We start from the raw sequence: 26,830 nt of genomic DNA, 5'->3' as shown, positions 1-26,830 counted from the left end.
GTGATCAAAGAATACCCATTTTCATCACTACCATCATACTCTTAGTTGAATGGATACACATTTGTGGCATCTGTGTTCTTTTTGCAGGTTGGCAACATTCACTTTCCTAATTAGTCCCCTACAAGCTTTCCAGAGCAATTTCTGGAGAGAGCCAGTCTGATTGGCCCAGCTAAATAAATTACCTTATAATTGTATTATGGTTTGGATATGAGGTGTCCCCCAAAAGCTCATGTGTGAGACAATAAAAGAGGGTTCAGAAGGGAAATGATTGGGTTGTGTGAGAATTAACCCAATCAGTGAATTATCCCCCTGATGGGATTAATTGGCAGCTGGAGGCAGGTGGGGTGTGGCTGGAGGAAGTGGGTCATTGGGGGTGTGGCTTTGGGATATATATTTGTATTTGACAAATGGAAATCTCTCTCTCTCTCTCTGCTTACTGATCATTGTGTGAGCCACTTCCTCCACCACACTCTTCCCCTGTGGTGTTCTGCCTCACCTGGAGCCCCCAGGAATGGTGCTGGACTTCTATGGATTGAGATCTCTGAAACTGTGGAGCCCTCAAACAAATGTTTTCTCACCTAAAATTGTTCGGGTCACGTCTTTTAGTTGCAGCAGTGAAAAAGTTGACTAAAACACGTAAAGTCCTTTATGTGGGATCTTTTCATGGGTTTCTATTTAATTTATAATTGGGTAACCTTTGAATCATGTGACTAGCCTCCTACAATTTCAAGTGGTGGCTGAGAACAAAGGGAGCTCTTTGTTGTTAAGGCTGTTGTTATATCTGTTGACCATGGTTTTCTTGCAATTGTACAGCATCAGATTAGTGTAGTTCTATGAAATGATGAAGTTAGATCCTATTGTTACTAAGATTTCATAAATTTATCTAAAATAATGTTAAAAAGAACAGAAGCTTCATTTCCATATATAATTTCTAAAAAGAAGCAGAAACTCTGTCCTGTTTGCTCTTATTTTTACAAGAAGCACCCAAAGTGCCTGTCCTTAAAGTCACCATCTCTCATTGGGTTGAGGAAGAGAATGAATCTAGACTCTTTTTACTAGAGACCGAAAGATTTTTAGTACTATATTTATTTCTCTCATATTTTGTTTCCTCTTATTTTGGCGGGGGCAGGGTATTTACCAGGGATTGAACTGAGGGGCACTCGATCACAGAGCCACATTCCTAGCCCTATTTGCATTTTGTTAGAAGCAGGGTCTCACTGAGTTTCTTAGCACCTCGATAAAATTGCTGAGGTTGGCTTTGAACTCATGATCCTCTTGCCTCACCCTCCTGAGCCTCCAGGATTACAGGCATGCGCCACAGCGCCCAGCCAGTTCCCTAATATTTTAATTCGAATAGTACCACTATTGCTGAATTAGAGTATATATAAAGGGTCTAGTAGAGTGACAGAAATATAGTTAAGTTCCTAACACGTGATTAGCACTATTAAAATCTAAATCTAGGTGTTGTTGTTTTTTTATAGACTGTGGTAATCATAATTGGACTCATGCAAAGCATAGTGAACTCTCTTAAGATCAAGGTGAACCAATGTGGGTTAAAAACCAACAACCACTCATACTTTAATTTGCAGGGAAGAAATGGAGAAACAAGCATAGAAATAAGAGGAGAGAGAAAAAGAGATGACAAAAGGAAGAAAAAAGGGAGGACTGAAGAGAAAGGGAGAGATTGAGGTTGGTACAAGGAGAACCTTCTCTTACCAAGAGTGGTAGTGTGCAATGAACTGAAGACTGTGCCTGACACAATCTTCAGCCCCTAAATTCCAATAAAGAGGAAAGGACCCTATATATGGTAGATGAGAGTAAACATTTATTACTATGGTCTTGAAATGATAAAGGGTTTTCTGTCTTTCATGATAACAAGTTCTGTCTTTTATGATAACAAAGACAAAGGGAAAATGCAGGTAAACTTTACGTCTGAGAACATCAAGAAAAAAAAACACAAACTATATTTGAAAAATTATTTGAAAATAGATGTCAATTTGGGAAGATAATCACAAATTATATAAGAAGGTGTTTCTGTGGAAATAGATTTTTTAATAGTTTTTTTTTTAGATATAGTTGGACACAATGCCTTTATTTATTTTTATGTGTTCTTGGGGATCAAATCCATTAGCTCATACATGCAAGGCAAGTGCTCTGCCAGTGAGCCACAATCCCAACCCTAGAAATAGAATTTTACAAATTAATAAGAAGAAATTACTTCCCCAACCCCACTCCCTGCAGTCAGCAAAAAAAAAAAAAAAAAAAACTGGGCATGAATCTGGACAAGACCTTCGCAGAAGGCATACACATTTACAATAAGCAAATAGTCGTTCCATCTCCTGGGGGTTACAAATGCAAAGAAAACAACAGTGAAATGCTATCCATAAAAAGTAAAATAAATTGCTAACATTCATATCAGGAAGGTTATATAGAAAATCGACTCTCATATAGAGTTTGGGGAAATATGAATTAGTATAAGCCTTTTAGAAGAAAAAATGCACAATAAACATTTAAAAGCTTTATCAAAATACTTTTTCTTGCTCTAGGGTTGTAGTTCAGCAGTTGAGCGCTTGCTTTGCATGCATGAGGCACTGGGTTCAATCCTCAGCACCATAAAAAATAAATAAATAAATAAACAAATAAACAGACAAATAAATAACAAAGATATTGTGTCCATCTACAACTAAAAAAAATTTTAAATATACTTTGTATACAACCAGAGATATGAAAAATTGTTCTCAATATGTGTAATATGAATTGTAATGCATTCTTCTGTCATATATAAATCAATTATTAATAAAAAAATTAAAAGAAAATAAGTTTGGAAAAATAAATAAATGAATGATCTTTTTTCTTTGTCTTCTCAAATTTTTACCCCAGATATGTTGGAGAACTGCAAACAAATATCCATTATAGCCTACTCAGTATGTGTGTGTGTATATACACATATGTGCATATACATACTCATGTATGTATGTATTATACATGTGTGTATGTATGTATATGTATATATGCACATATACCTGTGTACTGTGTATTCATATACACAGAGATTTACATTTATATCTATTTACATATATATATACACATAAATGAAAAATACCTGATGGCCACTGATGACATGTAATTAAATGAGACCAGAACTATAAGGTGAAATGAAGGTGATTTGAATTTGCAGTGATATTTTAAAATATAGTAAGGTGTTAAAAAGGAGAACACAACATATAGTATTACCCCATATTTGTAATTACATTTATAGAACTATTCGTATGTGTTTATATAGCATGCAAAAATAATCACTGAAATATTGCTTTCAAAATCTTTGATGTATAAAACACAATTTTCTAAATATTCAAGTACTAGAAAGTACGGAGAGAAAAGAAGTTCAGTTACAGTTCATGTAGTTATAGTTTATGCATGCTTTTATAAGCTGCTGTTTTGAATAAACTTAAGGAAAAAATAACTGTCTATAATTTTGCTAACTGGAGACAACAATTATTGTTCATCTCTTTAATTTTCTCAGTCTTTAAAAAATTACATTTTAGGAAAATATATACTATTTCTGAACATGTAATGAGGTATAGGTTATTGATCCTGCTATATGAAGAAATTTGTTTTCTATCATTCTATAGAGGTTACTAAATCCTGACTCAAACTGGTTGAACATCCCCTTACTTTCCAATAATTAATAGCACTACCTCTTGAACATCTTGAAGTTCAAATACAAACTGATAATCTAGTTGCACTGACATCAAAGCAATGGAACTGCAGAATCGATTTTAGTGACCACTGTTTCACTTGGGTCCTTTGTGATAGAGGAGCACTTCACCACTGCAGTCCCACTTCTCAACTATTCAACTCTTCACATTAGGAGCCATATAACTCTTTGTTGTGGAGGTTGTCCCGTGCTTGCAGGCTATTTAGCAGCATCTTTGACTATAGTAGATACCAGTAGCATATACCTCCCAACCCAGTTGTGACAAACAAAGAAATCCCTAAAGACTGCTAAGTAAGAAAGAGGTTGTGTTTTGTGGAGAGGAAAGAGGTGAAACCCAGCATAGTACCTACTGTTCTTTTTAAAGGAAGTTTATCTTCTCTAATTGGGTCTTTGCTAATTATTTTGATGTTGAAATATTACTTTTAATAAAATAGTAGTGATAGTGGATGGTAAATGTTTTGTAGTGAAGTCTCAGCTTCCTTTTGTTTTGGTTTTGAATATGTGAGTTTTATGCCTGTACTTGAGAAAACAGAATAATTTGCAAACATATGTTTATTCTACATTTAAAAAAAAATTCACAAGCCTGTGAAATTACATGCCTAAGAACCTTTGGCAAAAGTCATTCTATCTCATCTTTCACTTTGAAAATGTTTCTAATTACTACAGATTTTGTTTGTGAGTTATTTGCATTGAGGCTACAGTCATAATGGTGTATATCTTTCTGAAAGATTCCTCCAAGTATCCTGGAGTTTTACCTTTGTAAGCATACCATTTGAGACATTTTTATTTTACATTTGTGCTCATGTGATTCACAACTTCATCTGTATCCTGTCTTGGTACTAAGTCAGGCTCTGTGTCAGATGCTGCCTCTTGAGCAGAGAGTCTCATTTTCAGTTCACAAATGGAATTTTACTTGAAAAGCTCTTGTCTGTTGCTAAGCGTCTTTCTAATCCAGATGTCTGCCTCACTAAATTCACATTCAAAAGACAAGAAGAATTATGTTTTGTTTATTTAATTTTGGTGTGTGTTCTTACCATATGGATTGAGCTTATACAATATTTAGTGTATTGTTAGTGTCACTGATATAGGAGAGGGGTTACTGTTAACCCTGTGTTTTCATTGTTTCTGTAGCTAAAAGGTATCTCACATGTTTTTGTCTTAAGCAGTAATTGTGCCAGATTTTAAATATAGTTGTCCATAGGACTTCTGGGGGATTAGTTGCACGACTCCTGTGAATAGCAAAGTTTGTGGATGTTCAAGGCTCTTACCTAAAATGGTATTGTAGCTGGATGAAGTAGTGCACACCTGTAATCCCAGCAGTTAGAAAGGCTGAGGCAGGAGGATTGCAAGTTCAAAGCTAGCCTCAGCAACTTAGTGAGGCCCTAAGTGACTCAGCGAGACCCTATCTCTAAAAAATATGGAAAGGGCTGGGGATGTTTCTCAGTGGTTGAGGGCCCCTGGGTTCAATCCCTTATACCTAAATTAATTAATTAATTAAAGCATTGTATTTGCATATCATGTACATACATCCTTCTACATACTTTAAATTATCTCTAGATTACTTAAAATACCTAATACAATTTATTTTTTTTTTTTGGTTTTCTTTTTTTTTAATTAATTTTTATTGTAGGTTGTTCAAAACATTACATAGTTCTTTTTTTTCTATTTCTATTTTTTTTATTGTTGGTTGTTCAAAACATTACATAGTTCTTGATATATCATATTTCACACTTTGATTCAAGTGGGATATGAACTCCCATTTTTACCCCATATACAGATTGCAGAATCACATCAGTTGCACAACCATTGATTTACATATTGCCATTCTGGTGTCTGTTGCATTCTGCTGCCCCTAATACAATTTAAATGCCACACAAATTGTTGCTGTACCATATTGTTTAGGAAATAATAACATTAAAAAAGAGCCTTGCATATTTAATACAGATGTAATTTTATTTGATTAATACCATTGATCCATGGTTTCTTGAATCTGCTAATGTGGAACTCACACATATGGAAGGTAAATTAAACCCATGTTAAGTAATTTTTAAGGAACTAAATAAAAAAGGAATTAAGGAGCAAGGCACAGTATCACATGCATATAATCCCAACAAGTCAGGAGGTTTAGGATGGAGGATCTCAGATTAAAAACTAGCCTCAACAATTTAGCAAGACCCTTTCTCTAAATAAATAGGTCAGGGGATGTAACTCAGTGGTAAAGAACCCCTGGGTTCAATCCCCTGTATCCCCTGTATCCCAGTGTGTGTGTGTGTGTGTGTGTGTGTGTGCACATATAATTACCTGCATTGCATACAGAATAAATATCTTTTAATTGAGATGTAATACAGAAATAAGTAAATTTCAGTATATATCAAATCTTGAGCTCTTTCTTTGACTGTTACAATCAGTTTATAAGCATACATATATATTACTTAAGCTTCTATTTTTTGTGAACTTTTATTTCTCAGAACAGAATATAAACCTTATGACTCTCTAGAGACACTCCCTCATTGTGTCTTTCAACTTTTTTTGATTGCTAAAGAAAAAATCACAAAAGAAAGTATAAAACTATAATGTTATGCTATAAATAAGGAAAATATTCTAAATATACTATACTGGTAACTCACTGCAGAGACAAACTGTAATCTTTTCTATGTGCATTTGAACTGTATTTTGAGACTTTCTCTGGTCCAAGTGATTGGATGACACCTGGTTAAATTTTATTAACCAATGCCAATTCTTGGTTTCTAGTCCACTACCTTCTCAGTTGCATCATATTTCCTCTTCCTGTCCCTTTATGCATCTTCCCCTTTCTCCTTTATTTTCCCCAAATATTTATTTCTCACTAACATAAACATTGTGTTAATAATTCTAAATAAAAACATAACCATAAAGTTTGAAAATAAATATATCATCTCATTCTTGTTTGGTAAATCTTTTAAGCTCTTGTATCCATGGTGCTATGAAATATTCTAAAGCTAAATCCTGTATTCCAACAGAGATGTTCTTGTTTGACAGAATTCTCTGCAAGTTCTTCTATCTTGGGCTTCATATATACCTCATTTTTTGAATTCTCATGAACAACACAAGGAGGTCTGTATCACTTCCTCCTAGAAGAATGCTGAATGTTGTTTATCTTGTGAGAAGAATCCATGATATCTTGGCCTCTGGGAATAAATTTCTAATTACTGTCCTAATGTTCTCCTGTCTTATAAGATCCCAAGGATTATTACATCTCACAATAAATAAATAAACAAATAAATAAATGGCATATATAATATTGAAATATGCCATTCAAACTTGCATCTTATAAATCACCCTTAACAATTATAATTTTGTTAAGTATATGAACCTACCTCTGGGAAAATAGATTACAACTCACTTGGAAAATTATTAAATTAATCTTTAACTTAAGAAAGTTTAGAGAAAATAGAAATGTGCAGTGTATGTACAAATGAAACTATTTCAGATGAGGCCTTTTTTTAAAGAATATTCTTTTTCCTTAATTCAAAAATCCTGTTGAAGAAAATACTTATTTAGAAAAATCAATGTAGATACCACCCGTACTGCCAATTATATTGATTTACTTAATATGCATGTCTGCATTTTTTAGGTTATCTGGAATTTTGGAAGTCATATTCAGTTTTTTTAGTATTTTATCTTTTTAATTTTTTTTAAATTGTTCTTTTTAGTTATACATGCCAGTAGAGTTGACTTATTTATATAAACATGGATTACATCTTATTCTAATTAGGATCCCAGTCTTGTGGTTGAACTAGAGATTCACTGTGGTGTATTTATATATGTACATAGGAAAGTTATGTCAGCATCATTCTACTGTTTTTCCCATTCCTTTCCCTGCTCCCTTCCCTTCATTCCCCTTTGTCCAATCTATTGCACTGTATTCTTCCCCTCCCTGCTCCTTGTTGTGTGTTAGTATCCATATATCAGAGGGAAAATCTGACTTTTGTTTTTTTTGTGATTGGCTTATGTCACTTAACATAATAGTCTTTGGATCCATCAATTTTCTGGCAAATTTCAAAAGTCATTCTTTTTTATAGCTGAATAATATTCCATTGTGTTAGGCAAGTTTCAAGGTATTGCCAATTATGCGAGCATTTAAATTTAATATAATTAGGATAGAAAACCCATTATTGTGGGAATATTCTAATATTGTATAGCATTTCATATACTTTTACATAATTTTCTGACAGGCTTTTCAAACCTTGAAAACTACATTTTGTATGTTTATTTGTTCTCTTGTGAAGACTCAGTAGCATTGTTAATGTCAATGGTTTGAAGAAGTGGGTACTCAGGAAGCAATAAAAAAGTCCTATTCTGTGTTGGATTGGTTACCTAATGTGTTAGTCAGCTGTTTTTATCACTGCAATCAAATCAACCTACAAAAACAATTTGAGGAGGAGAAAAAGTTTGTTTGGGGCTCACAGTTTCAGAGTTCCCAGTCTATAGACAGCTACTTAATGCCTCTGGTTCCAAGATGAGGCAGCACATTATGGGGGAAGGGTCCAGCAGAGTAAACCTACTTAGCTTTAACTTACGGTGGGATCAGGAAGCAGAGAGAGGGAGGGTAAGAGACCCTCAGGAAGATAAAACTTTCCAGGGAACAACTCTAATGACCCACCTCCTCCAGCTATGGTACCATTAGGTACCATTTAGTCCATTCAAACTAGGATTGATTGATTAGGGTATAGCTCTGACAATCCAGTCATTTCACTTCCTACACCTTCCTGGATTAATTTAGGAGCTTCTGGAGAGCATGTCCTATCCAAACCATAACACCTACAGTTATGTTTGGGACACAATGCAGTTCATTTGAGTGCCTACGTGGGTATTAAAATTGGTCCTACTTTACAGTAACTGGCATAGTATAACAAGGGTGGAAAATAAAATAACCAGTGTGACACAACAGGCCAAATCTTTGATGACACTTGACCAAGAGTATATTAGTCTGCACCTGTTTTTTTGTTTTGTTTTGTTTTTTTTTTTTTGTTTTTTTGTTTTTTTTGAGAGAGAGAGAGAGAGAGAGAGAGAGAGAGAGAGAGAGAATTTTTAATATTTATTTTTTAGTTTTTGGCGGACACAACATCTTTGTTTGTATGTGGTGCTAAGGATCGAACCCGGGCCACACACATGCCAGGCGAGCGCGCTACTGCTTGAGCCACATTCCCAGCCCCATGCACCTGTTTTTTTAAATATATTAAATGTTTTTCTAATATTGTTACACATAGTCCAGTCTTCTATTAGCTAGAGACAGGTTGTTGGGAGAAATTTTACTTTCCTACACAAGAAAGCAAGATATTAGGTAGGAATTATGCAGAAGCCCTTTGATTTTCAAGTGAAACCAAGGAGGTGGTGGCAGTGATAATTAGGAAAAATGCTCAAAAGGGAGATATTCTGAGAAAGAGTATCTCATAGAATACTTCCTCCAGCTACCTTACCCCTATGAAGTTTTCTTAGCAGGGACAATCTTGAATATATTTTATTTCATTATAGTTTTAGAATATATTTGCACCTTCTAAGTCACAAGTTGCTGGTCATTTGATGATTAAATTCAAGTATTAAAATACCTCAGAATTTTCTTTAAGAAATCCTGTTGTTACCAAATTAGGTGGACTTGAACAGCTTCTCATTTTACAAGCAAACATTTTCATTTGCTTTGGTAGTTATCTATGATCTTAGGATGATGATGGCTTTTGTTTATTTATGGTTTTGCTCCTTTTTACTTCCTCACTAGAGCTCTAGTAAGGAGAAAAAATAAAACAATAACAAATATATATATATATATATATATATATATATATATATATATATATATATATATTTGAGGAGGAGAAACTATATCTATATATATAGTTGTTATTGTTTTTAACAGTTTAATACTTTCCTTTAGGGAAGAAACTCTTTTCAGAAAAATAAAACATACAGTTTCAAAAGACTCTGGTGGATGAATAGATATAAGATAATGTTTATGAAGTTTGCTTAGAAAATACAATAGCTCCCTCCATCGAAAGCTAGCCAGGCTGGTGACCTGAGCTGTGTTCACAAGAGCTGGCTACATCAATAACTAAGAAAATGGCGAAGGAAGCACACAACACACAGAAATATCTTTTGCTTACAGGAATCAGGATGGTTCTTGACCTTAAGGGTCCATTGGAAAGAGAGTGAGCATGCCTATTTATTGAGGGAAAGACATTTCTGGAAGTTCAACCCAAAATGAGGCAAGGGATTAGGCTTCAGGATCATGCAGCCAGTCTCATTGGGTGATGGCCACTCCCAGAGCTTCATTCCTCTGCAGTGCAGAGCAGAGGTGAGATCCACCTGCTTCCATTGGCAGGAAGCCAGTTCCATACCTCCACTGTTCAAGGCTAAGGGTAGTGTTCATCTCCTATGTGGCAGCTCCCAACACTCCTCCTTATCATACGTTTCATGAATTCTAGTAGATATTGGAAAGTACATCTAGTAGTGGGCCCTATGCTGTTTCCTATATACAAATACCTATAATAAAGCTTAATTTATAAACTAAATGTAATAAGAGATTACCAACAATTATAATAACATGGTGTAATAAAATTGCCAGCATCTATCATTACTCTTCTGTTTTAAAGCCATTACTAAATACAGGTTAAATAAGGCTGCAAACATCATGATACCACCCATCTGAACCAAAATGGCTACTAAGTGACCAACAGTAGTGGATACCCTGGATAAAAGGATGATTTATACTCTGGGCATTTTGGAGCTGGACAGTATGAAATTTCATCAAACGATTCAGAATGGTATTCACACTAAAACTTATGAATTGTTTATTGTTTATTTCTGAAAATTTTCACGTAGTAATTTCAGGTTGAAACTAATCATGGTTAACTGAAACTGCAGAAGTGAAATTGCAGATAAAGCAGGACTCGCAGAACACACAGAGAAAAGAGGAAAGGATAGAAGGGGCCAGATAAAAAGATGGGAAGTTGGAGACTTTCAAAATGGAGCTGCCAAGATATAAATTATTCTGTATTTATGGAAGTACATTTGAATGTTAAGATATATTTTACATTGTTTAAATTTTGAAATAATTTTAGAATTACTAAAAGAAGAAAAAAAATCACCGAGTTTTTTTTTTCCACATGCTTTTCACCCAGTTTTCCCTGAATTTAACCTGAATTACCAGTATCTATATAACAAAACTAAGAAATGAACATTGGCACTATACTTCTAACTAAACTACAGACTTTTTGTTATATAAATGTCATCAGTTTTCAACTAATGTTCTTATTCTGTTCTAGGATTCAGTTCAGAATCCAACAAAATTTTATGTAGTAGTTACATCTAGATTCCTCTAGACTTTATCAGTTCCTCCGTATTCCTTTTCATGACTTTGATACTTTCAAACAGGATAGATTGAATAGCTTATCAAATACCCCTGAATTCAGTTTGGTTTATCATGATTTAAAATTTGTGGATTTTTGGAAAAAATATCACAGAACTACTATGTTATCCTCAGTCCATCAAAACAGGATATTCATGATGTTCTTGGGTCTCATTTCTGACAATGTTGTCTTTATCATTTGATGAAGGTTTTGGTTGTCTAACAAAACTTTACATAAGATTCTCCCTGACTCTAGACCTCTCTCTTCCTTTTTCTCAGAGCATTTACTTTAGAGAAATTACATTGAGAGACTTTTCTCTGTGCCTTGGAGATGTAAATTTTTCCAACTTTTAGCCAATTTCACAAGGAGTATCTTTCTTATGGAGTCATCCCTTTGAAACATAATTATCAAGAAAGATAGGGCCACCTTAAAAAAGAAAAGAAAAATTTGGCTTTTATTTCTAATCTTGTGGAAAATCGGGAGCCTAAATTAAAAAATAAAAGCAAAAAACACCTATTAGTAAACACATTAATAGTCTAATCACATGAACCAAACTTCTACTAATGTCCTCAGATACTTTCTTTTCCACTAGCTCACCTCAGTACTTAAAAACTCTCTGAACTTTTGTTTCAACAGAGTTGAGTTCAATATCATTCCCTATGTCAATAGTCTTAACCTTGGATGGCTAACTTGTTTAGTGTGACTATTCTTTGACACCTCTAATCAATTTTAAGGAATAAGCCATGATTGTAGATCTTTCGTATTTTATTAAGTGTGGAGGCCATGTACCTTCTACCCCATTTTGTACATCCTTAGGTAAAATCAGAGACATAGCAAGTTTAAGTCATTTCTATTCCACTTTGTAAAATCCCTGTTACCTTTAAATATTTTCATATATTTCCATATTGATAAGTTACATACATGGATGATTTTTTAAGAATTTTAGAATGCTGTATCACTATAACAGAGTGTGAAGGGACATCACAGAAGATTAGCTTCAAATAAAAGCAATGCATAAGTAAGGGCAAAAATTCAGAGAAGAAAGATGGCCTATGAGAGCATAAAACCTCTGAAATGTATAAATTTCTTGAGTTAATCTGAAATTCTCAAAGAATGTAAGATAAGGAGTTTGAGTCATATTTATTTAAATTTCAAAATATGGGAAATTCAGCTAACTTTGGGTCTCAGATCACAAGTAAACAGAAACATGTGAAAATACCCAATAAAGGAATTGCAAAGAAATATTTGTTGAATTTCCAAATTGATATAAGATTTTTTCTTTTACCTGTTTTGAAATCTAAAATAATGATAAATAGGTCATATATTATGCAAAAAATGTTTATTTTTCTTTGAGCATTAAGTAATCTATATTAATAAGAATATAAGAGTATAGATTTTGCACAATCCTTGTATGTAAATATTAAACCTGCTTTTAAGTAAAGGGGGCTATGATCAGCATGCATTTATATGGATCATTAATCATGGTGCTATAATCAATCTTAAAAATATATACATACCCATAATTTATTGACAAATACCATGAGTATTTAAAATTTTATATCTATATTTCTCAAGTCATTGTTTTATCCAAAGTTGTGTTAGAATGAAATTAAGATTCCTATGAACTATGGGAAGAGCAATCTCTTAACTATATTTATATCCAGAAATACAATGAATGCATGTATATGTTCTATAAGATTATATTGATTGTAAACTATGAGAAAAAAATATGGAAATATTAGAAAATACTTTCTCAATTTATACCTATTGTAGAGGTGCATTATTTATATTTTTTTAAGATAAATTTTTTAAAATGTCTTCTGGAAAGAGTTTTAAAGGTGTATTCCACGTATCTTTACCTTCCAGCTCCAAACAAAGTTCTAAATATAATTTGATCTCTTTAACACAGGGATATTTTAAACTCCCAGGGAGCAAGATAGGTGCTATATAACTACTGTGAAGTAGGCACTAGTAAATGTTGGGTAGTGATGCTGCAGATGACTCATCATTATTATGACCAAACATAACAGTACTATGCTGTAATACAATGTTAGAATGAAGATGTCCTGAAACAAGCAGGAAAGATTATTTATAAGCGAACAAGTCTCCATTTTATGAGCGGTCTACCTCCTCTTTGATTTTCTTTTCCATCCTTATGGTCAGATTAGCACACCTCCTGTCTACTTCCAGTCAATTTATTCTAAACTGGGGCATGGAATCCAGGTAACTAAACTTATTTGCATGCAAAAAAAAGTGAATAGACTCTGAATCACATCTTAGAGTCACACAGGTGAATAAAACAAATGAGCTTCTAGATCTCGGTGCTTGAGTTCCTTACCATCTTTTTAATATATATTTATTGAATTGTTCATGGATTTATATGTTGTCATTTTGGGCAGCATTAAAAAACAAAAGTATATCAATATCCTGTAATAATGATCCAAGGAAAACAATGATATTGAATTTGAATTCGTCTAAATCTTTGTAACATTTAGAGTTAAAAATTCAATATACAGGCATTTAGATATGGCTTAGCTATAGTTTATTTTTATAAGATTTTTATAATATCTGGAGTGTTAAGTATGAATAAATAGTGGACAGGAATGTTGTAAAATTTCTAGCACAATTTTGGGCTTTTGAATAGTAAAAGCATAGTGTCTTGCAAAAAGTCTATTATTGTCTTGACTGGTCAGAATTCATCTAGAGTGGTATACATAATTCTGGAATTAATTTTATGATTCAGTATGGTGCCACCAAAGGAAACCCCTCATGCTGATCATCTGGAAAATATGCATTTGAAAAAGTGTCTAGAATTAACAGTTTTACAAAAAAGGGAATATGTGAAGGAATAAATAAAATAGTTGGAAGACTATGATTAATAGCATCTGATGGTTGCTTTTACATAACTGAAGGTCTTCTTGTGGAAAACAGATTACATACACTCCTTTTGGTTCTACAAGGTTGAATTTAGGGTACCATATAGATCTACCAGAGAGGGTATAATAACAACTGTTTAATAACTAATTCTGGTCTAAATTAAAATAGAATGCCTCAAAGATAGAGCATGCCTTTTGGTAAATGACAAAAGTAGGAATCAGGTGTGAAAAGAGCTGACAGCTCAAGTACAGTCTTATGAGCTTGTTGTACTTGATGTCATTGAGGAACTGGAACTGGTCCTTGCTTTGTTGGAAGAACAAAGTGAGTAGTGTTAGTACCCCTAAGTTGTAAAACCTAGATACAAACTGAGTTCACAAATACAATATCACTATTTTCAATGTCAATGATAAACATTGGAGAGGGATTTCATCATTTATAGGAGACATGCATGTGTCTATATGAAATTAACTTCCATGGTTGAGACATGTGAATGTTAGTAATTGATCAGTCTTTAAAAAAACTGACTCATGTTAATAAAACTCACCAAGACTGTGATACAAGGTAATAAAATGTGTATATGAAATAAATAATTTTAAATAATTATATCTAAAAGTCAGAGTAATCATTGAGGCTTGTTATGATAGTTTTGGAAGACAAAGCATAGCAAACCTCCTGTTTAGGGTAGGTATAAAAATATTTTATATTTTTTAATCATCTCAAAGAAATTTCAAACATCATAGCATTTTATTCCCAAATATTTCAGCAGTCCTAGCAAAAAGTAATGGACATTCTCTTATATATCTGCAATATGATTATGGTACTGAATGAAATTTACAATTACCTCCTGTTATTCAGTCTGTCTACTTGTTTCCCAAATGTGTCTTACACCTTTTATTTATTTATTTTTAAAACCTAGATACAAACTGAGTTCACAAATATAATATCACTATTTTCAATGTCAATGATAAACTTTGGAGAGGGATTTCATCATTTATAGGAGACATGCATGTGTCTACAGGAAATTAACTTCCATAGTTGAGACATGTGAATGTTAGTAATATCTATTTTATACTATTATTATTTAAATGGGATAATTTTTCAAAAATGCCTACTAGAATGACTGATATGTGTGAAGCATGATAAATCTTAATTACCTTTATTTTTACCATTAGGACATAGGTAATTCATTAATTTAATAGTTAACCCTTTGTTTTGATTCAGTTCCTGAAGCCTTTAAAGTTTTAAAACTAAAAGCATTATTTTTGAGTATTAACCACTGTGTGTTAAAAGTGTCATTTTGTGAAAGATGAGGAAACTGAGAATTCATTAAAGCTAATATAATTATAAATCTGATTTAGTGGTAATACATTAAAACATAAAAATATACATTAAAGCCAAATCCAGTTTCAATCTCTTAAAGTCTTTTTAAAAATATCATAGCACAATTTTCTTAAAGGACTCCAGGAATACTTTTGAAATAACAATTTGGTATACTTAATATTTCGATACATAAACCTTTTTATTCATTTATTCTAAATTTTAAATTAGGTTGAGTTTTTGCTATCAGCACTTCAAATTTTCTAAAATGTGCTATTATTTATGCTTTTTATATATTAAAACATGCCTTTCCCAAATGCCTTTAGGGTTATTTAAAAAGACACATAAAGACCACTATTAAATTTGAGGAAATCTGGAGGTAAGAACATGAATTATCATCTTAGAAATATTTCTCCAAAATGCACACACATTATGCATGTATTTTTAAAATTTATAAAACATTCAATTTTATATGTCATATTGTATGTGCCCACTCATAAGTCATATGAATTAATGAGGAATTTCCTAAAATTCATAAAATTATAAAATAGTAATTGTGAATTTCTTTTTAGCACAATACTATTTCTGTTTCATCCAATTTAATGCATAGGGAAAATAGCAAAATTATATGATTAAGTTTTTATGAAAAATGTTGTACTTAAGGAAATCAGAAAAATTTAATGGACACACATGGATTTAAACATCAAATTTGCTGCTGACCAGTTGGATAATGTTTTAAAAGTCATTTACCTTATTTGCAAAATAAGTGACTTGGATTTGGGAGCTTTTGAGAATGAGGTGACACAATGATCTAATTTTCTATAGAATTGATTGATTATGGACTTCATTTTCTCAGAATATATCATTTGGTTCTTGCCTAGGCTCTCTGAGGTAGCCCCAGGATATATATGAGCTACCCCTTTCCCCCAGTATTGTGGACATTTTTGAAGGCCAGGTTAGGCATTTATATTTATATCGATCATAAGTACCATTTACAAAAATCCTTAATATATTCCAGGCAATTTTATTTATAGACATAACTCTAGTTTTCACAAAACCTCTATACAAATTCACTATAATTTAATATACAATGAAACGGGTTCCAGGTGGTTAAGTTACTTGCTACATAACTCAGGCTTGTCAGAATTGGAAGTTGGATGGAGGTCTGAATGATGATAATTTCTACATTTTTTCTATTATGCCACATTTTTTCTTCTTTTTATCTTTTTTAAGAAGTAATGAAAATCATTTAGCATACCAAAATTTTATACAGTCATAATGAATAGAATGAAACCAAAAGGCAGAATAAAAGAAGGTGAAAAGCATCAGAAGTATATTAATATAGTCTTGGGGAAATAATAAAGACCCAAATATGAAAGTGGATGGGAAAATGCATAGAGAAATGAATATGATATTCTCATAGAAATAGAAGCTTAACATTTATGCAGCGTAGAGAAAATGCAAGATCATTGCTATAAAATTCTCAGTCCCAAACACTATTTTTCTTTAGTTCTTAACTATTTCTATTAATAACCACAAACACACATCTGTCATGTATTATGTCCATGATTTCAGGAACCGCATATTTTGGGGGAAGAATACAAAAAAATACAATAAAGTTGATAATTCTCCTTTCAGAGACCTTTTCTCCTGCAAGTTATGAATATGTTTTCACAAGTGATTAGACTACATGAGAAGACAACATGAATGCCTGGAAGAAGTAATGGATGACATGTTCTGAAACTTTTAAAAAACTAATTACACACAGCTGGAAATGAAGAAAGGGATGCATACTGTACGAATTTGGCCTTTAAGTACAGGATTTGAACCGACAGAGATGAAAGAAAGGGAAAAAGATGCGCAAATTAATTAACAGGCTGTATCTCAAGAAATTTACCAGCATTAGCCAACATTTTAGTTTAGTTGGAACAGAGTAAAACAAAATGAGATTTAAAAACTGGCAGAGATAAAAATCTATGGTAATCCCTGGGACATTGTAATTCTACTCCTAAGTATAGATTCAAGAGAAATACACCCATACAGTCCAGGAATTTGTACTGTTCATAATAGCCAAAATGTAATAGTTTCCACAAGATCATTTATAGAAAATAAAATACATCCAGATATATGTTATATTCTGTAGCATAAAAAAATCTGCATAGAGTCATAAGGATAAGTAGAATCTAACTATACTGTATGGCAGTATACTGTTGTGTATAGTTATATCCTGCTTATTCTTATTGCTCATGCAACAGTAGAGTTGCATATCAAATATATAAATGATGAACATAGAAGGGAACATACAAGAGTACATGTGCTATGACCCCAGTTTTATAAGGTTGCAAATATCAGAAAATCCTTAGTTTTGGAAATCAAGGTAATTATTATTCTTAGGATATACTTAACTGAAAGAAGAGAGAAGGAGGTTCATTTTTTTGCGAATTATCTTTTTACCTTTTTTTTTCTTGATTTGGGTGTTAGGATTTGCTCAGTTTGTGAAAATAGTTCCAACTATATATTTATGTTTTGGTCATTTTTCCGTATGAATTTTCTACTGTAAGATTATATAATAGTTATGTTTGAGGATTTGATATTCTTTATTTGGTAAAAGACATGGATGAACATTGTAGCTGAAGAATTGGCCATTTCCATCAAATTCAGAAAGGTAAATTAAGCAATAACAAGGCAAAGGGATTGAGAATCATAGAGGAAATTAAGGTGAGAACTTGGAAAGTAAAAATGGACATAGAAGGAGATAGACACAATGAAAGTAACAAAATATGCCCTTATCATAATGGCATAAATAAAGGGGGGTTTTTTAAACAAATTTTTAAATGAATTTTTTTGGGGGTGATTAAATTCAGGAGCACTTGACTACTGAGCTATATCTTTTTTTTTAAGAGAGAGAGAGAGAGAGAGAGAGAGAGAGAGAGAGAGAGAGAGAGAGAGAGAATTTTTAATATTTATTTTTTAGTATTCAGCAGACACAACATCTTTGTTTGTATGTGGTGCTGAGGATGGAACCCAGGCCGCACGCATGCCAGGCGAGCGCGCTACCGCTTGAGCCACATCCCCAGCCCCTGAGCTATATCTTATGTCTTATGTCTTATTTTGAAAATTTCTAAGTGATTGAAATTGATTGATAGCACTTAATAAATTATTCATGGAAACACTTAAAACCTTCAGTAAAGGTGTCAGTAATTTAATGTTTCATTGTTGTTGTTCCCCAGTAAAAAAAAAAAAAAAAAGACTAGAATTCTCTAGAACTTTTAATTTCACAAACTACTGCCCAACTTTTGACCCTTATCTATCAGAGATAAAAGTCTACTGATTGTAATTCACCAAGTGAGTTGGAATGTTATTAAGGAAATGGAGTGCAACCAATGAGTTCCCTGTCCGTGACAGGGTCAGTCTCAATGTTATCCAATAATCAACTCTGCTCCCTACATGGCCCGTAGGTAGCACTTGCAATTATTGTCATTTTGTATCTGGGGAAACTTAGACAGGAGGATTAAGTGACTTCCTCAAGGTCATATAGGAAATCAGTGGCATCCCAAGGAACAGAACTTTAAATATACTTAACCAGACCTCTTCTTGAGTAGTTTTTACTTTATTATGAAACTAGTGAATTATTTTCCATAATATGCCATTGTATACCTCAAAATTATTTATTAGATTTAGCATTACAGATTTATTATTCCTTAGAGTGCAAAATAGCCCAGCTCTCCATAGCTAGGTATTTTTGAATGTTTGAACACTTTATATGAGAATGCAGAAAATGATAATGACCAGTAGTCAAGATGGAGGAAAACTCATTTCTACATTGGAGGTAGTTTAATGGGTTGATAGCTTATAATTTACTTAACATGCTTGCATATTACTTTTGATTTTGAAAGTACTGAGCTGTGTCTTCATTTATGTGCCTTGCCATATGCCAGCGGTAGTAAAAGTTACTGTTCTTTTAACACGTTGCATAGGGCACATTTCCTGTGAGAAAACAGCACCAAGTACTTTCAGATGCTAAAGAAGAGATCTTGTAAAGCTCATTAATCAAAAACTGTGTCTCATGAAGCTTATTTTGATTCTTCAAAGAAAAACAAATAATAAAATGAAAACAAATTTAAGTGCTAGGCATGTAAATATATTTTGACAATTTTCCTATTGAACAAACGAGTTATCATTTATGGAGCATTTAATATGTCTTAAACATTAAGGTAAGAAATTTAAAGGAAAAGGCTTATGTTAGAATTAAGGCATGATTAATTAATCCTGAGATTTTCATAGACATTAAGTTATTTTAGACCCTATGTTAGGCTCATAATAAATTGATAATAAATGACAATTGATACTGATTTTGATCTTTATTGTTTAAATTTTTCATTGACTATGCTTTTAATTCCTTTCGTTCATATAGGTAAGCTCTTTTGCCATTGCATACTATTGATTCCATAAAGTATGTTTTCATTATATTTTACCTAGTATCCAGAGTATTGCAAAGGTTTTTTTGTGATTTCTCCTTATTTTTCCATCTGTAGGTGTCTGAAACACCAGCATCTAAAATATGAAGATGTGAATCATTTAATAAACAAGTTCTACTAACATGATTCATCATTTTCAAAATGTTCCTCCTTAGAACTCTGTACATTCATTATACTACAATAATATATCTAAAATTCCTTTTTGTTTGCTAGTTTTTGGTGCTGGTTATTGAACACAGGGTCTTGCACAAATTAGGCAAGCTTCATACTACTGAGCTACATGTCCAGCCCTGACATTCCTTTTTGATGATATAATTGCATGGACAGTCTCATGAAGTTTTATGTTCTTCATATTATCAGATCATTTATACTTCAAGAGTTTTTAAAAATTTAATTTAATTTTATTTTATTAGTAGCAGGAATTTAATGCAGGGACACTTAACTACTAAGCCACATCCCCAGTCCTTTTTAAATTTTGAAATACGTTCTCATTTAGTTGCTTAGGGTCTCGCTAAGTTGCCAAGGGTAGCTTTGAACTTGCAATCCTCCTAACTTCAGTTACCTGAGCCACTGGGATAACAGGTCTGCACTACCATATCTGGCAGGATTCTTTTTTATTTGACAAAAAGTAATGTTCTAGGTGATGAGATTTTAAATATGGTAATTTAGTAATATAGATTTATTTTTTACCTATCCTACATTCCAAATTGCAAAAGGAAGATGCAGTTTGCATACATTAAGAATACAACATATCCAAAAAATGATGTCATGCTAAACAGAGTAAGTTTACTCTGCAAAGGATAATAATATCTCAGTAGGCAGTATACAAATTTGGGAGGGCTACATTAATAAATCTTGCCCATAGTGTTTTTATTCTTTTCATATAATGGTCTGTGTACACACACAAACACACACACACACATATATGTATGTATGTATATATATATATATATATATATATATATATATATATATATACATATATATATATGTATGTATATATATATATATTCATATATATACACACACACCTGAATATATTTATATGTACAAAATATACAGACATCCTTATGATTTTACCTATGTGCTCATTTTTATACACATAATTTATACAGTTATTATTTACTAATTTATATTCAATTGTCCTATAAAATTTATCTAGCTATACTTATATATAGATGTTCAGAGACAGACATAGTCTGATTACAGGTTAAGTTCTGTTATGTTTCTACCTTATGAAATGTATCATTAGTGTAATTAGAATATATTCTAACAAATATGATGCATGACATTACATTTGAATTAACTTAAAATTTTGACACCAGTAGAAATTAGAAATTTCCAGATTTATTTTAAGGAAGATTTAAATTTGCCAGACATCAAGACATACATTAGAATTCATTTAAATTTGCCAGACATCAAGACATACATTAGAATTCATATATATATATATATCATTGTCCTAGAGCAAATAATTATTACTTAATAGATTTCTTCTTTGAAAAAATAAACCAAGAAAGTTTTGGCTAAATGACTTAAAATCTGAGTGTCTCTGACTTTAAATGACTAGGTTGTGTGAATACCCTATAATAACCAATTTTTTCTAAAATGCTTTCTTCATAGTGGAATGATTTTAAATCTAATTATCACGTTTTAGGCAAAAATGACTCAACTTCCTGAGGCGGAAAAGGAAAAGATTGCTGAGCAAGTTGCTGATTTCAAGAAAGTAAAAAGTAAGCTTGATGCTGAAATTGAAATATGGGATGATACAAGCAATGATATCATTGTTCTCGCCAAGAAGATGTGTATGATCATGATGGAGATGACAGACTTCACGAGGTAATTATGTTGAAATTATATATAATATTGCTAATGGGTAGAAACATTTGTCACATTACTGAAACTTCAAATTTCTCTGAGTGGAAGATGCCAAAATTGAGTGATAGTGAAAATATAAATAATATAAAAAACAAAGTTGAGGGTGTGTAATTCTAGAGGTTGTGAAAAGTAAATATGGCAGAGTTTCTCATAAACTGACAAAGAATTTAAATACCACTTTATACTCTGTCACTTTTGGATTCCTCAGAGATCTTCCCAGCATAACATCAGGATTAGTGGTATCTTTTGCTGCTGAGATAGTAACTAGATATATTTAAAAGTACAGTGACTTAATGATATCAGAGAAAGAATCATATGTTTTGTTGCATTCCAGAGAAATAAAATGTTGGTTATAATTATAAAATGGCATTTCATAGAGCTAATAAATGAGAAGTGAACTATATAGTGCAAGCCCAATCAATTACTAAAGTATACAAAATTACAGAAATTTACTTAAGTAGTCTTAGAGTTACTATAAAAGTCACAGAATAGAATACCCTGCAGCAGACCTAGTGCAAATAGAAATCTGTCCATTTATATTACCATATACTATACACGACAATTGCTTTAAGATGGAATAATGGACTAAATCTAAAATTAAAATCATAATTAATAGAGAAAATATACACAAAGTATTTGATATTAAGATTCAGTTAAAGTTTCTAAGCATTACAAAGAAAGAATTCATAAAGAATTATTAAATTGAACTATTTTAACATTCTAAGTACCAATAAAACTTCCTAAACAATATTAAAATTTAAGTAGATAACTTGGTAAGTATTTGCAAGAAAGAATAAAAATGTGTGATGTCACTTATATATAAAGACTACTAGTATTAAAAATAAGAAATGAATTTCCGAATCCAGGATGAAATATAATTACATAATTCACCGATTTTTCACCCATAAAAGATATGACTAATAAATATTTGAAAAATATTTAGCCTTAACATTTAATATCAAATAATTTTTAGATTAAAAAAATTGGAAAACTTTGAAAATAGGCAAGGTACAGAGTGTGGTAGCAAAAGCCTGAAGTAGTATACACGTAATTTAGCAATATATATGAACTAAAATCCTTTGTAAACAGTTTATATCAGCATCATTTATGTTGTAATCTATATGTACTTCAGAGATTCTATCCCAAATAAATAATCTGAAGTAAGATATAGTAGTATAAGAATAACTGCAGAATTATTCAAAATATTAGGAAAATTGGGCTGTTTAAATTAATGATGTGTTGCTATATGAGAAAGAATCCACTGAAAATAAAGCCAAGATATTTTAAAAATGTTTTTAATGAAAAGCGAAAAAGTAGTCTAATCTAATTTTTTAGTATAATATGTATATATGGCTGTTTTCCTATGAGTGTTTCTTCTTTGTTTTGTATGTGACCCAAATTATTTATGACAGAACTCAAACCTACTTGTAGTCCCTTGAAAGAAAATACACTTTTCAAAAATAATGGCAGTGAAGAGATTTCCCTGCACATTTAATTGGAAAGTTATATATATAACTTTTTAAATATTATATATAAATATATAATGTTAATATACATAGAATTTCATAAAGAAGTCCTTTGAGATATCAGTTTATATTTTTCCTTCTTAAAGTCTTTACACTTTTTTTTCAACCATAGTTCTATAGCTGCCAAATGTCCTCTCATTCTTTTTCATATACAGAATAATTCAGTTTTGACCTATGCTTCAGTTTTTGCAAAGATCTGAACAATCTCTTGGTCTCTCTCTGACTCTCTTTATGTTTGCTTTTCTCTTTCTGTTTGCATCCCTAATTTTCTCAAATATAAATGCATAGATTATATATATATATATATGAAACATAGGTATAAATATGCCTTTATATAGGAAATAAAATTAATAAAATTATACTCAATGGTATTAAATAAAAATCATGTTTTAGTAGGTGGATTTTGGATAATTTAATTACATTTTCTGTTTTAATTGCTCTATTACTTTAAAAATGTATTGATATTATGTGATAAATATGTATTCATTTTTTTAAAAATGAAGTTTTATACTGGCTCAAGGATAATGACTATTGTATAAATTAAATCACACCATACAAACTTTACTGAAAGTTAAGAGCATATTAGAGCACAAAAAACATTATATGAAGCCAGCATTCAAACTTTCTGAGATACAGAGAATAGTGTAAGTTTTAAATTATCTTATGTGATATATATAACAAATTCTAATAGTTAATGCTGGTACTCTGCCATTGTCATGACCCTGTGTTTCTAGAGGGCAGAAACTATGATGATTAAAACATTCCATGGATAAGAGATTTGTAAAAAAAACAATAGATATAGCACAGAAAAAATTGAATCAAAACAAGAACACCTGATATTAAGTGAAAAACTTCTGAACACAGGTCTGGGACTTGGCATTTTATAACACTGATTAGAGGGAAGAGATGAAAATTCAGTGGGTTTAGAATTGGGAGCTTTAGATCATTTTCACTTTTGATGGAAAAGAAAATCTTGGAGAGGTAGCACTAGAAGTATTCCAGGTTTTGAAAAATAGCAAGGATCCCAGAGAAATAAAAGAGAATTATAGAAGATGCCACTTTTCCTCCTCTATCACCATTATTAAGAGCATTATCCATTACAAAAAAAGTGTACTTCATAATACTGAAGAAAGAGAATGTTCTTTGAGTAGAAACCATGCCCAATACTCACTATATGCAATGTTATTGTAAGAAGATAAAGTGGGAATCAAAACAGTTCAGCTGATGAAACCCCTCCCTCTAAAAACAAATAAAAAACAGAAAAAGTAAAAGTATACTATTATGCCTCTAACTGAAATAAATTTCAAAAAGTAAATAATTGGCATTATATGCATATATATTTGATGTCTCTAAATCTAGACTCAGAACATGAAAATCAAGAGAAATTAACCAAAAACGGGAAACAATGATTTGATAAATCTTTTGGGGGAATTAGAATTAACCACTATTACTAACAATAACAACAAAAATGTGGGGAAAAAAGAAAGAAAAAATGAAAAAAGATAAAGAGTAAAAGAATCAAAAAAGTGACCAAATGTTCAAAAGGAAATAAACTCAAAAAAGTTAATAAATGACATTAAAGAAAATCAGAAATAACCATGAAATAAAGAGAATGACTGTGAGATTAAGAAGAAAATGATCAGAGAAAAAGAAGTAAAATGGTAGAAAAATTCGATGTACTTTTTGCTCTTACATATAATTACTGACTTTTTCTACAGGTCATGATTTAGATCACTTAAATGGCTTTTTATACTTGTTTCTCCCCTCCTTCGAATTCTTGATTGTTTGGTACCTTCATGTTTTTTATTGTATATGTGATCCTTGAAATTATTTTATTAATAATTTAATTTGATATTTATTAGTTATGATGAAACTTCCCATTATGTATGATGAAATGTTCACCTTTACCCTTTCTTCTGCCTTCTACCTGATATTCTATGTCTCATTTACAACACAAATTCTCTTCACTTCTTCTTATATTTCTAAGATTGGTGAGATTTATATTCTTAATAATTTTAATTAAATCATTCATACATAATATATAGGTTGATTCTGAAGTAAAGATTAATAACATTTTTGTTGTTGTTCCATTGATATAATTAACCTAGATACACAAAAGAAGAAAATGTATTTCCAATACTTTACACTACGTGAAAATGAATTTTCACGTAGTGTAAAGTATTCATAACTCTATTTGGAAAATAGTATATCAAGGAAAGAAACCTGAAGTGAGAGCCTCTTTAGCTTTCTCATCATGGGGTAGTAAAAACAATTATACTAGATGTATTTATGCACAGGGACCAGAGCAAGAGGGAAAAACATTAAAGAACAAAGCCAAGAGAAAACAGAAGTATTGGCAGAGAAAACAAAATTGCATAAATAAAGAACACTGGAGTGATAAAAAAAAATAAAATAAAGTACAGCAAACAAAAAAGGATCCTGGACCACACTTAAGAGAATTTCAGTGAGTTGTCAATGACTAGTTTTACCCTAGAGACCTTAATATGATAATTGAATAGATTCTAGTTTGGGCAATTCTCAATTGTTGTTGACTTTTGTCTTAGTAGCTTCAATAAATCATGATTTGAGGAAAAAAAAAGCCTTAAGAGAAATGAACAAAGAATAGGAACCAGAGAAAATATACTTAAAGCAGTAACTTAAAGGAGGCAAATGATCAGGACAGGTTTTTGAGATTTCTGAATGTTGGAGGGAATATATTCAAGGTTGAAGAGAAAGAAGAAATGGATAGGGATAGAATGAATTGTTTAAAGGGGGATAAAAACTATAGTCAAAGATGATACAGAGCATAACAATGGAAGGAAAAGAAACAATTAAAAAAAAAACCACATGACAGGGCTGGTTTTTTGGCTCAAGTGTTAGAGTGCTCGACTAGCATGTGTGGGGCACTGGGATTGATCCTCAGCACCACATAAAAATAAAATAAAGATATTGTACCCACCTAAAACTAAAAATTAATATAAAAAATGTCGGATATAAAGATAAGCCTACATGGGTTTACATGCTGTTTTTTCTAGTCTCAGTTTGAATAATGAGCTCATAATTACAGATATCATTCTTGTCTATTCAGCACAAAAATCTTCCTACAACTAGTCTCCTTATATGGCAAAATCATATTTTACTTGCCTTTTAGCAGTTATCACTTCTTAGATTATCTAGTTAATTTATTTATATATTTTATGCTTTCATATCCATAACAGAACATAAGTTATGTATAATTTGTCTTATTTATTGTTTTATTCTTACAACTTGCAATAGCATATGTGTGTGTGTACACAGTATGTATAAGTTTAAGTATGTATAATATGTATAAGTACACTTATATGTATAAGTGTATAGAATATGTATAAGTATGTGGAATCTAAGTATACTTATATGTATAAGTGTACAGAATATGTATAAGTATGTGGAATCTGTATATGCTGAATATATATTTAATAAATACTAGTTGAATAAATTAAGAAATTAAAAATAAACCACTTGAATTTAGAAGGAACCAGGAAAAAAAACAATCAATTTCCAAAAAAAAAAAAAATAGGTAAACTTTTTCATCAACTGTTGAAACTCACTCTTTTTTTGTTTACTTGTTTGTGGATACATATGTAGATCCCTATGTAGAACACTAAGATATTAATT

General features: G+C 31.5%; 1 protein-coding gene across 1 annotated transcript in view; it reads left to right on the top strand.

Annotated features, from left to right (window-relative positions):
- Nucleotides 1-26,830, top strand: part of Ctnna3 (catenin alpha 3) — a 1,643,966-nt gene that overhangs the window by 1,505,959 nt on the left and 111,177 nt on the right. The window contains exon 15 of the mRNA XM_076834267.1: nucleotides 21,430-21,611. Within this exon, the coding sequence (XP_076690382.1) occupies nucleotides 21,430-21,611 (182 nt within the window). The remainder of the gene's footprint in view (nucleotides 1-21,429; nucleotides 21,612-26,830) is intronic.

This window comes from Callospermophilus lateralis, chromosome 15 (assembly GCF_048772815.1).
Source record: "Callospermophilus lateralis isolate mCalLat2 chromosome 15, mCalLat2.hap1, whole genome shotgun sequence".
NCBI classification, from domain to species: domain Eukaryota; kingdom Metazoa; phylum Chordata; class Mammalia; order Rodentia; family Sciuridae; genus Callospermophilus; species Callospermophilus lateralis.
This window is presented reverse-complemented; position numbering and strand designations above follow the sequence as displayed.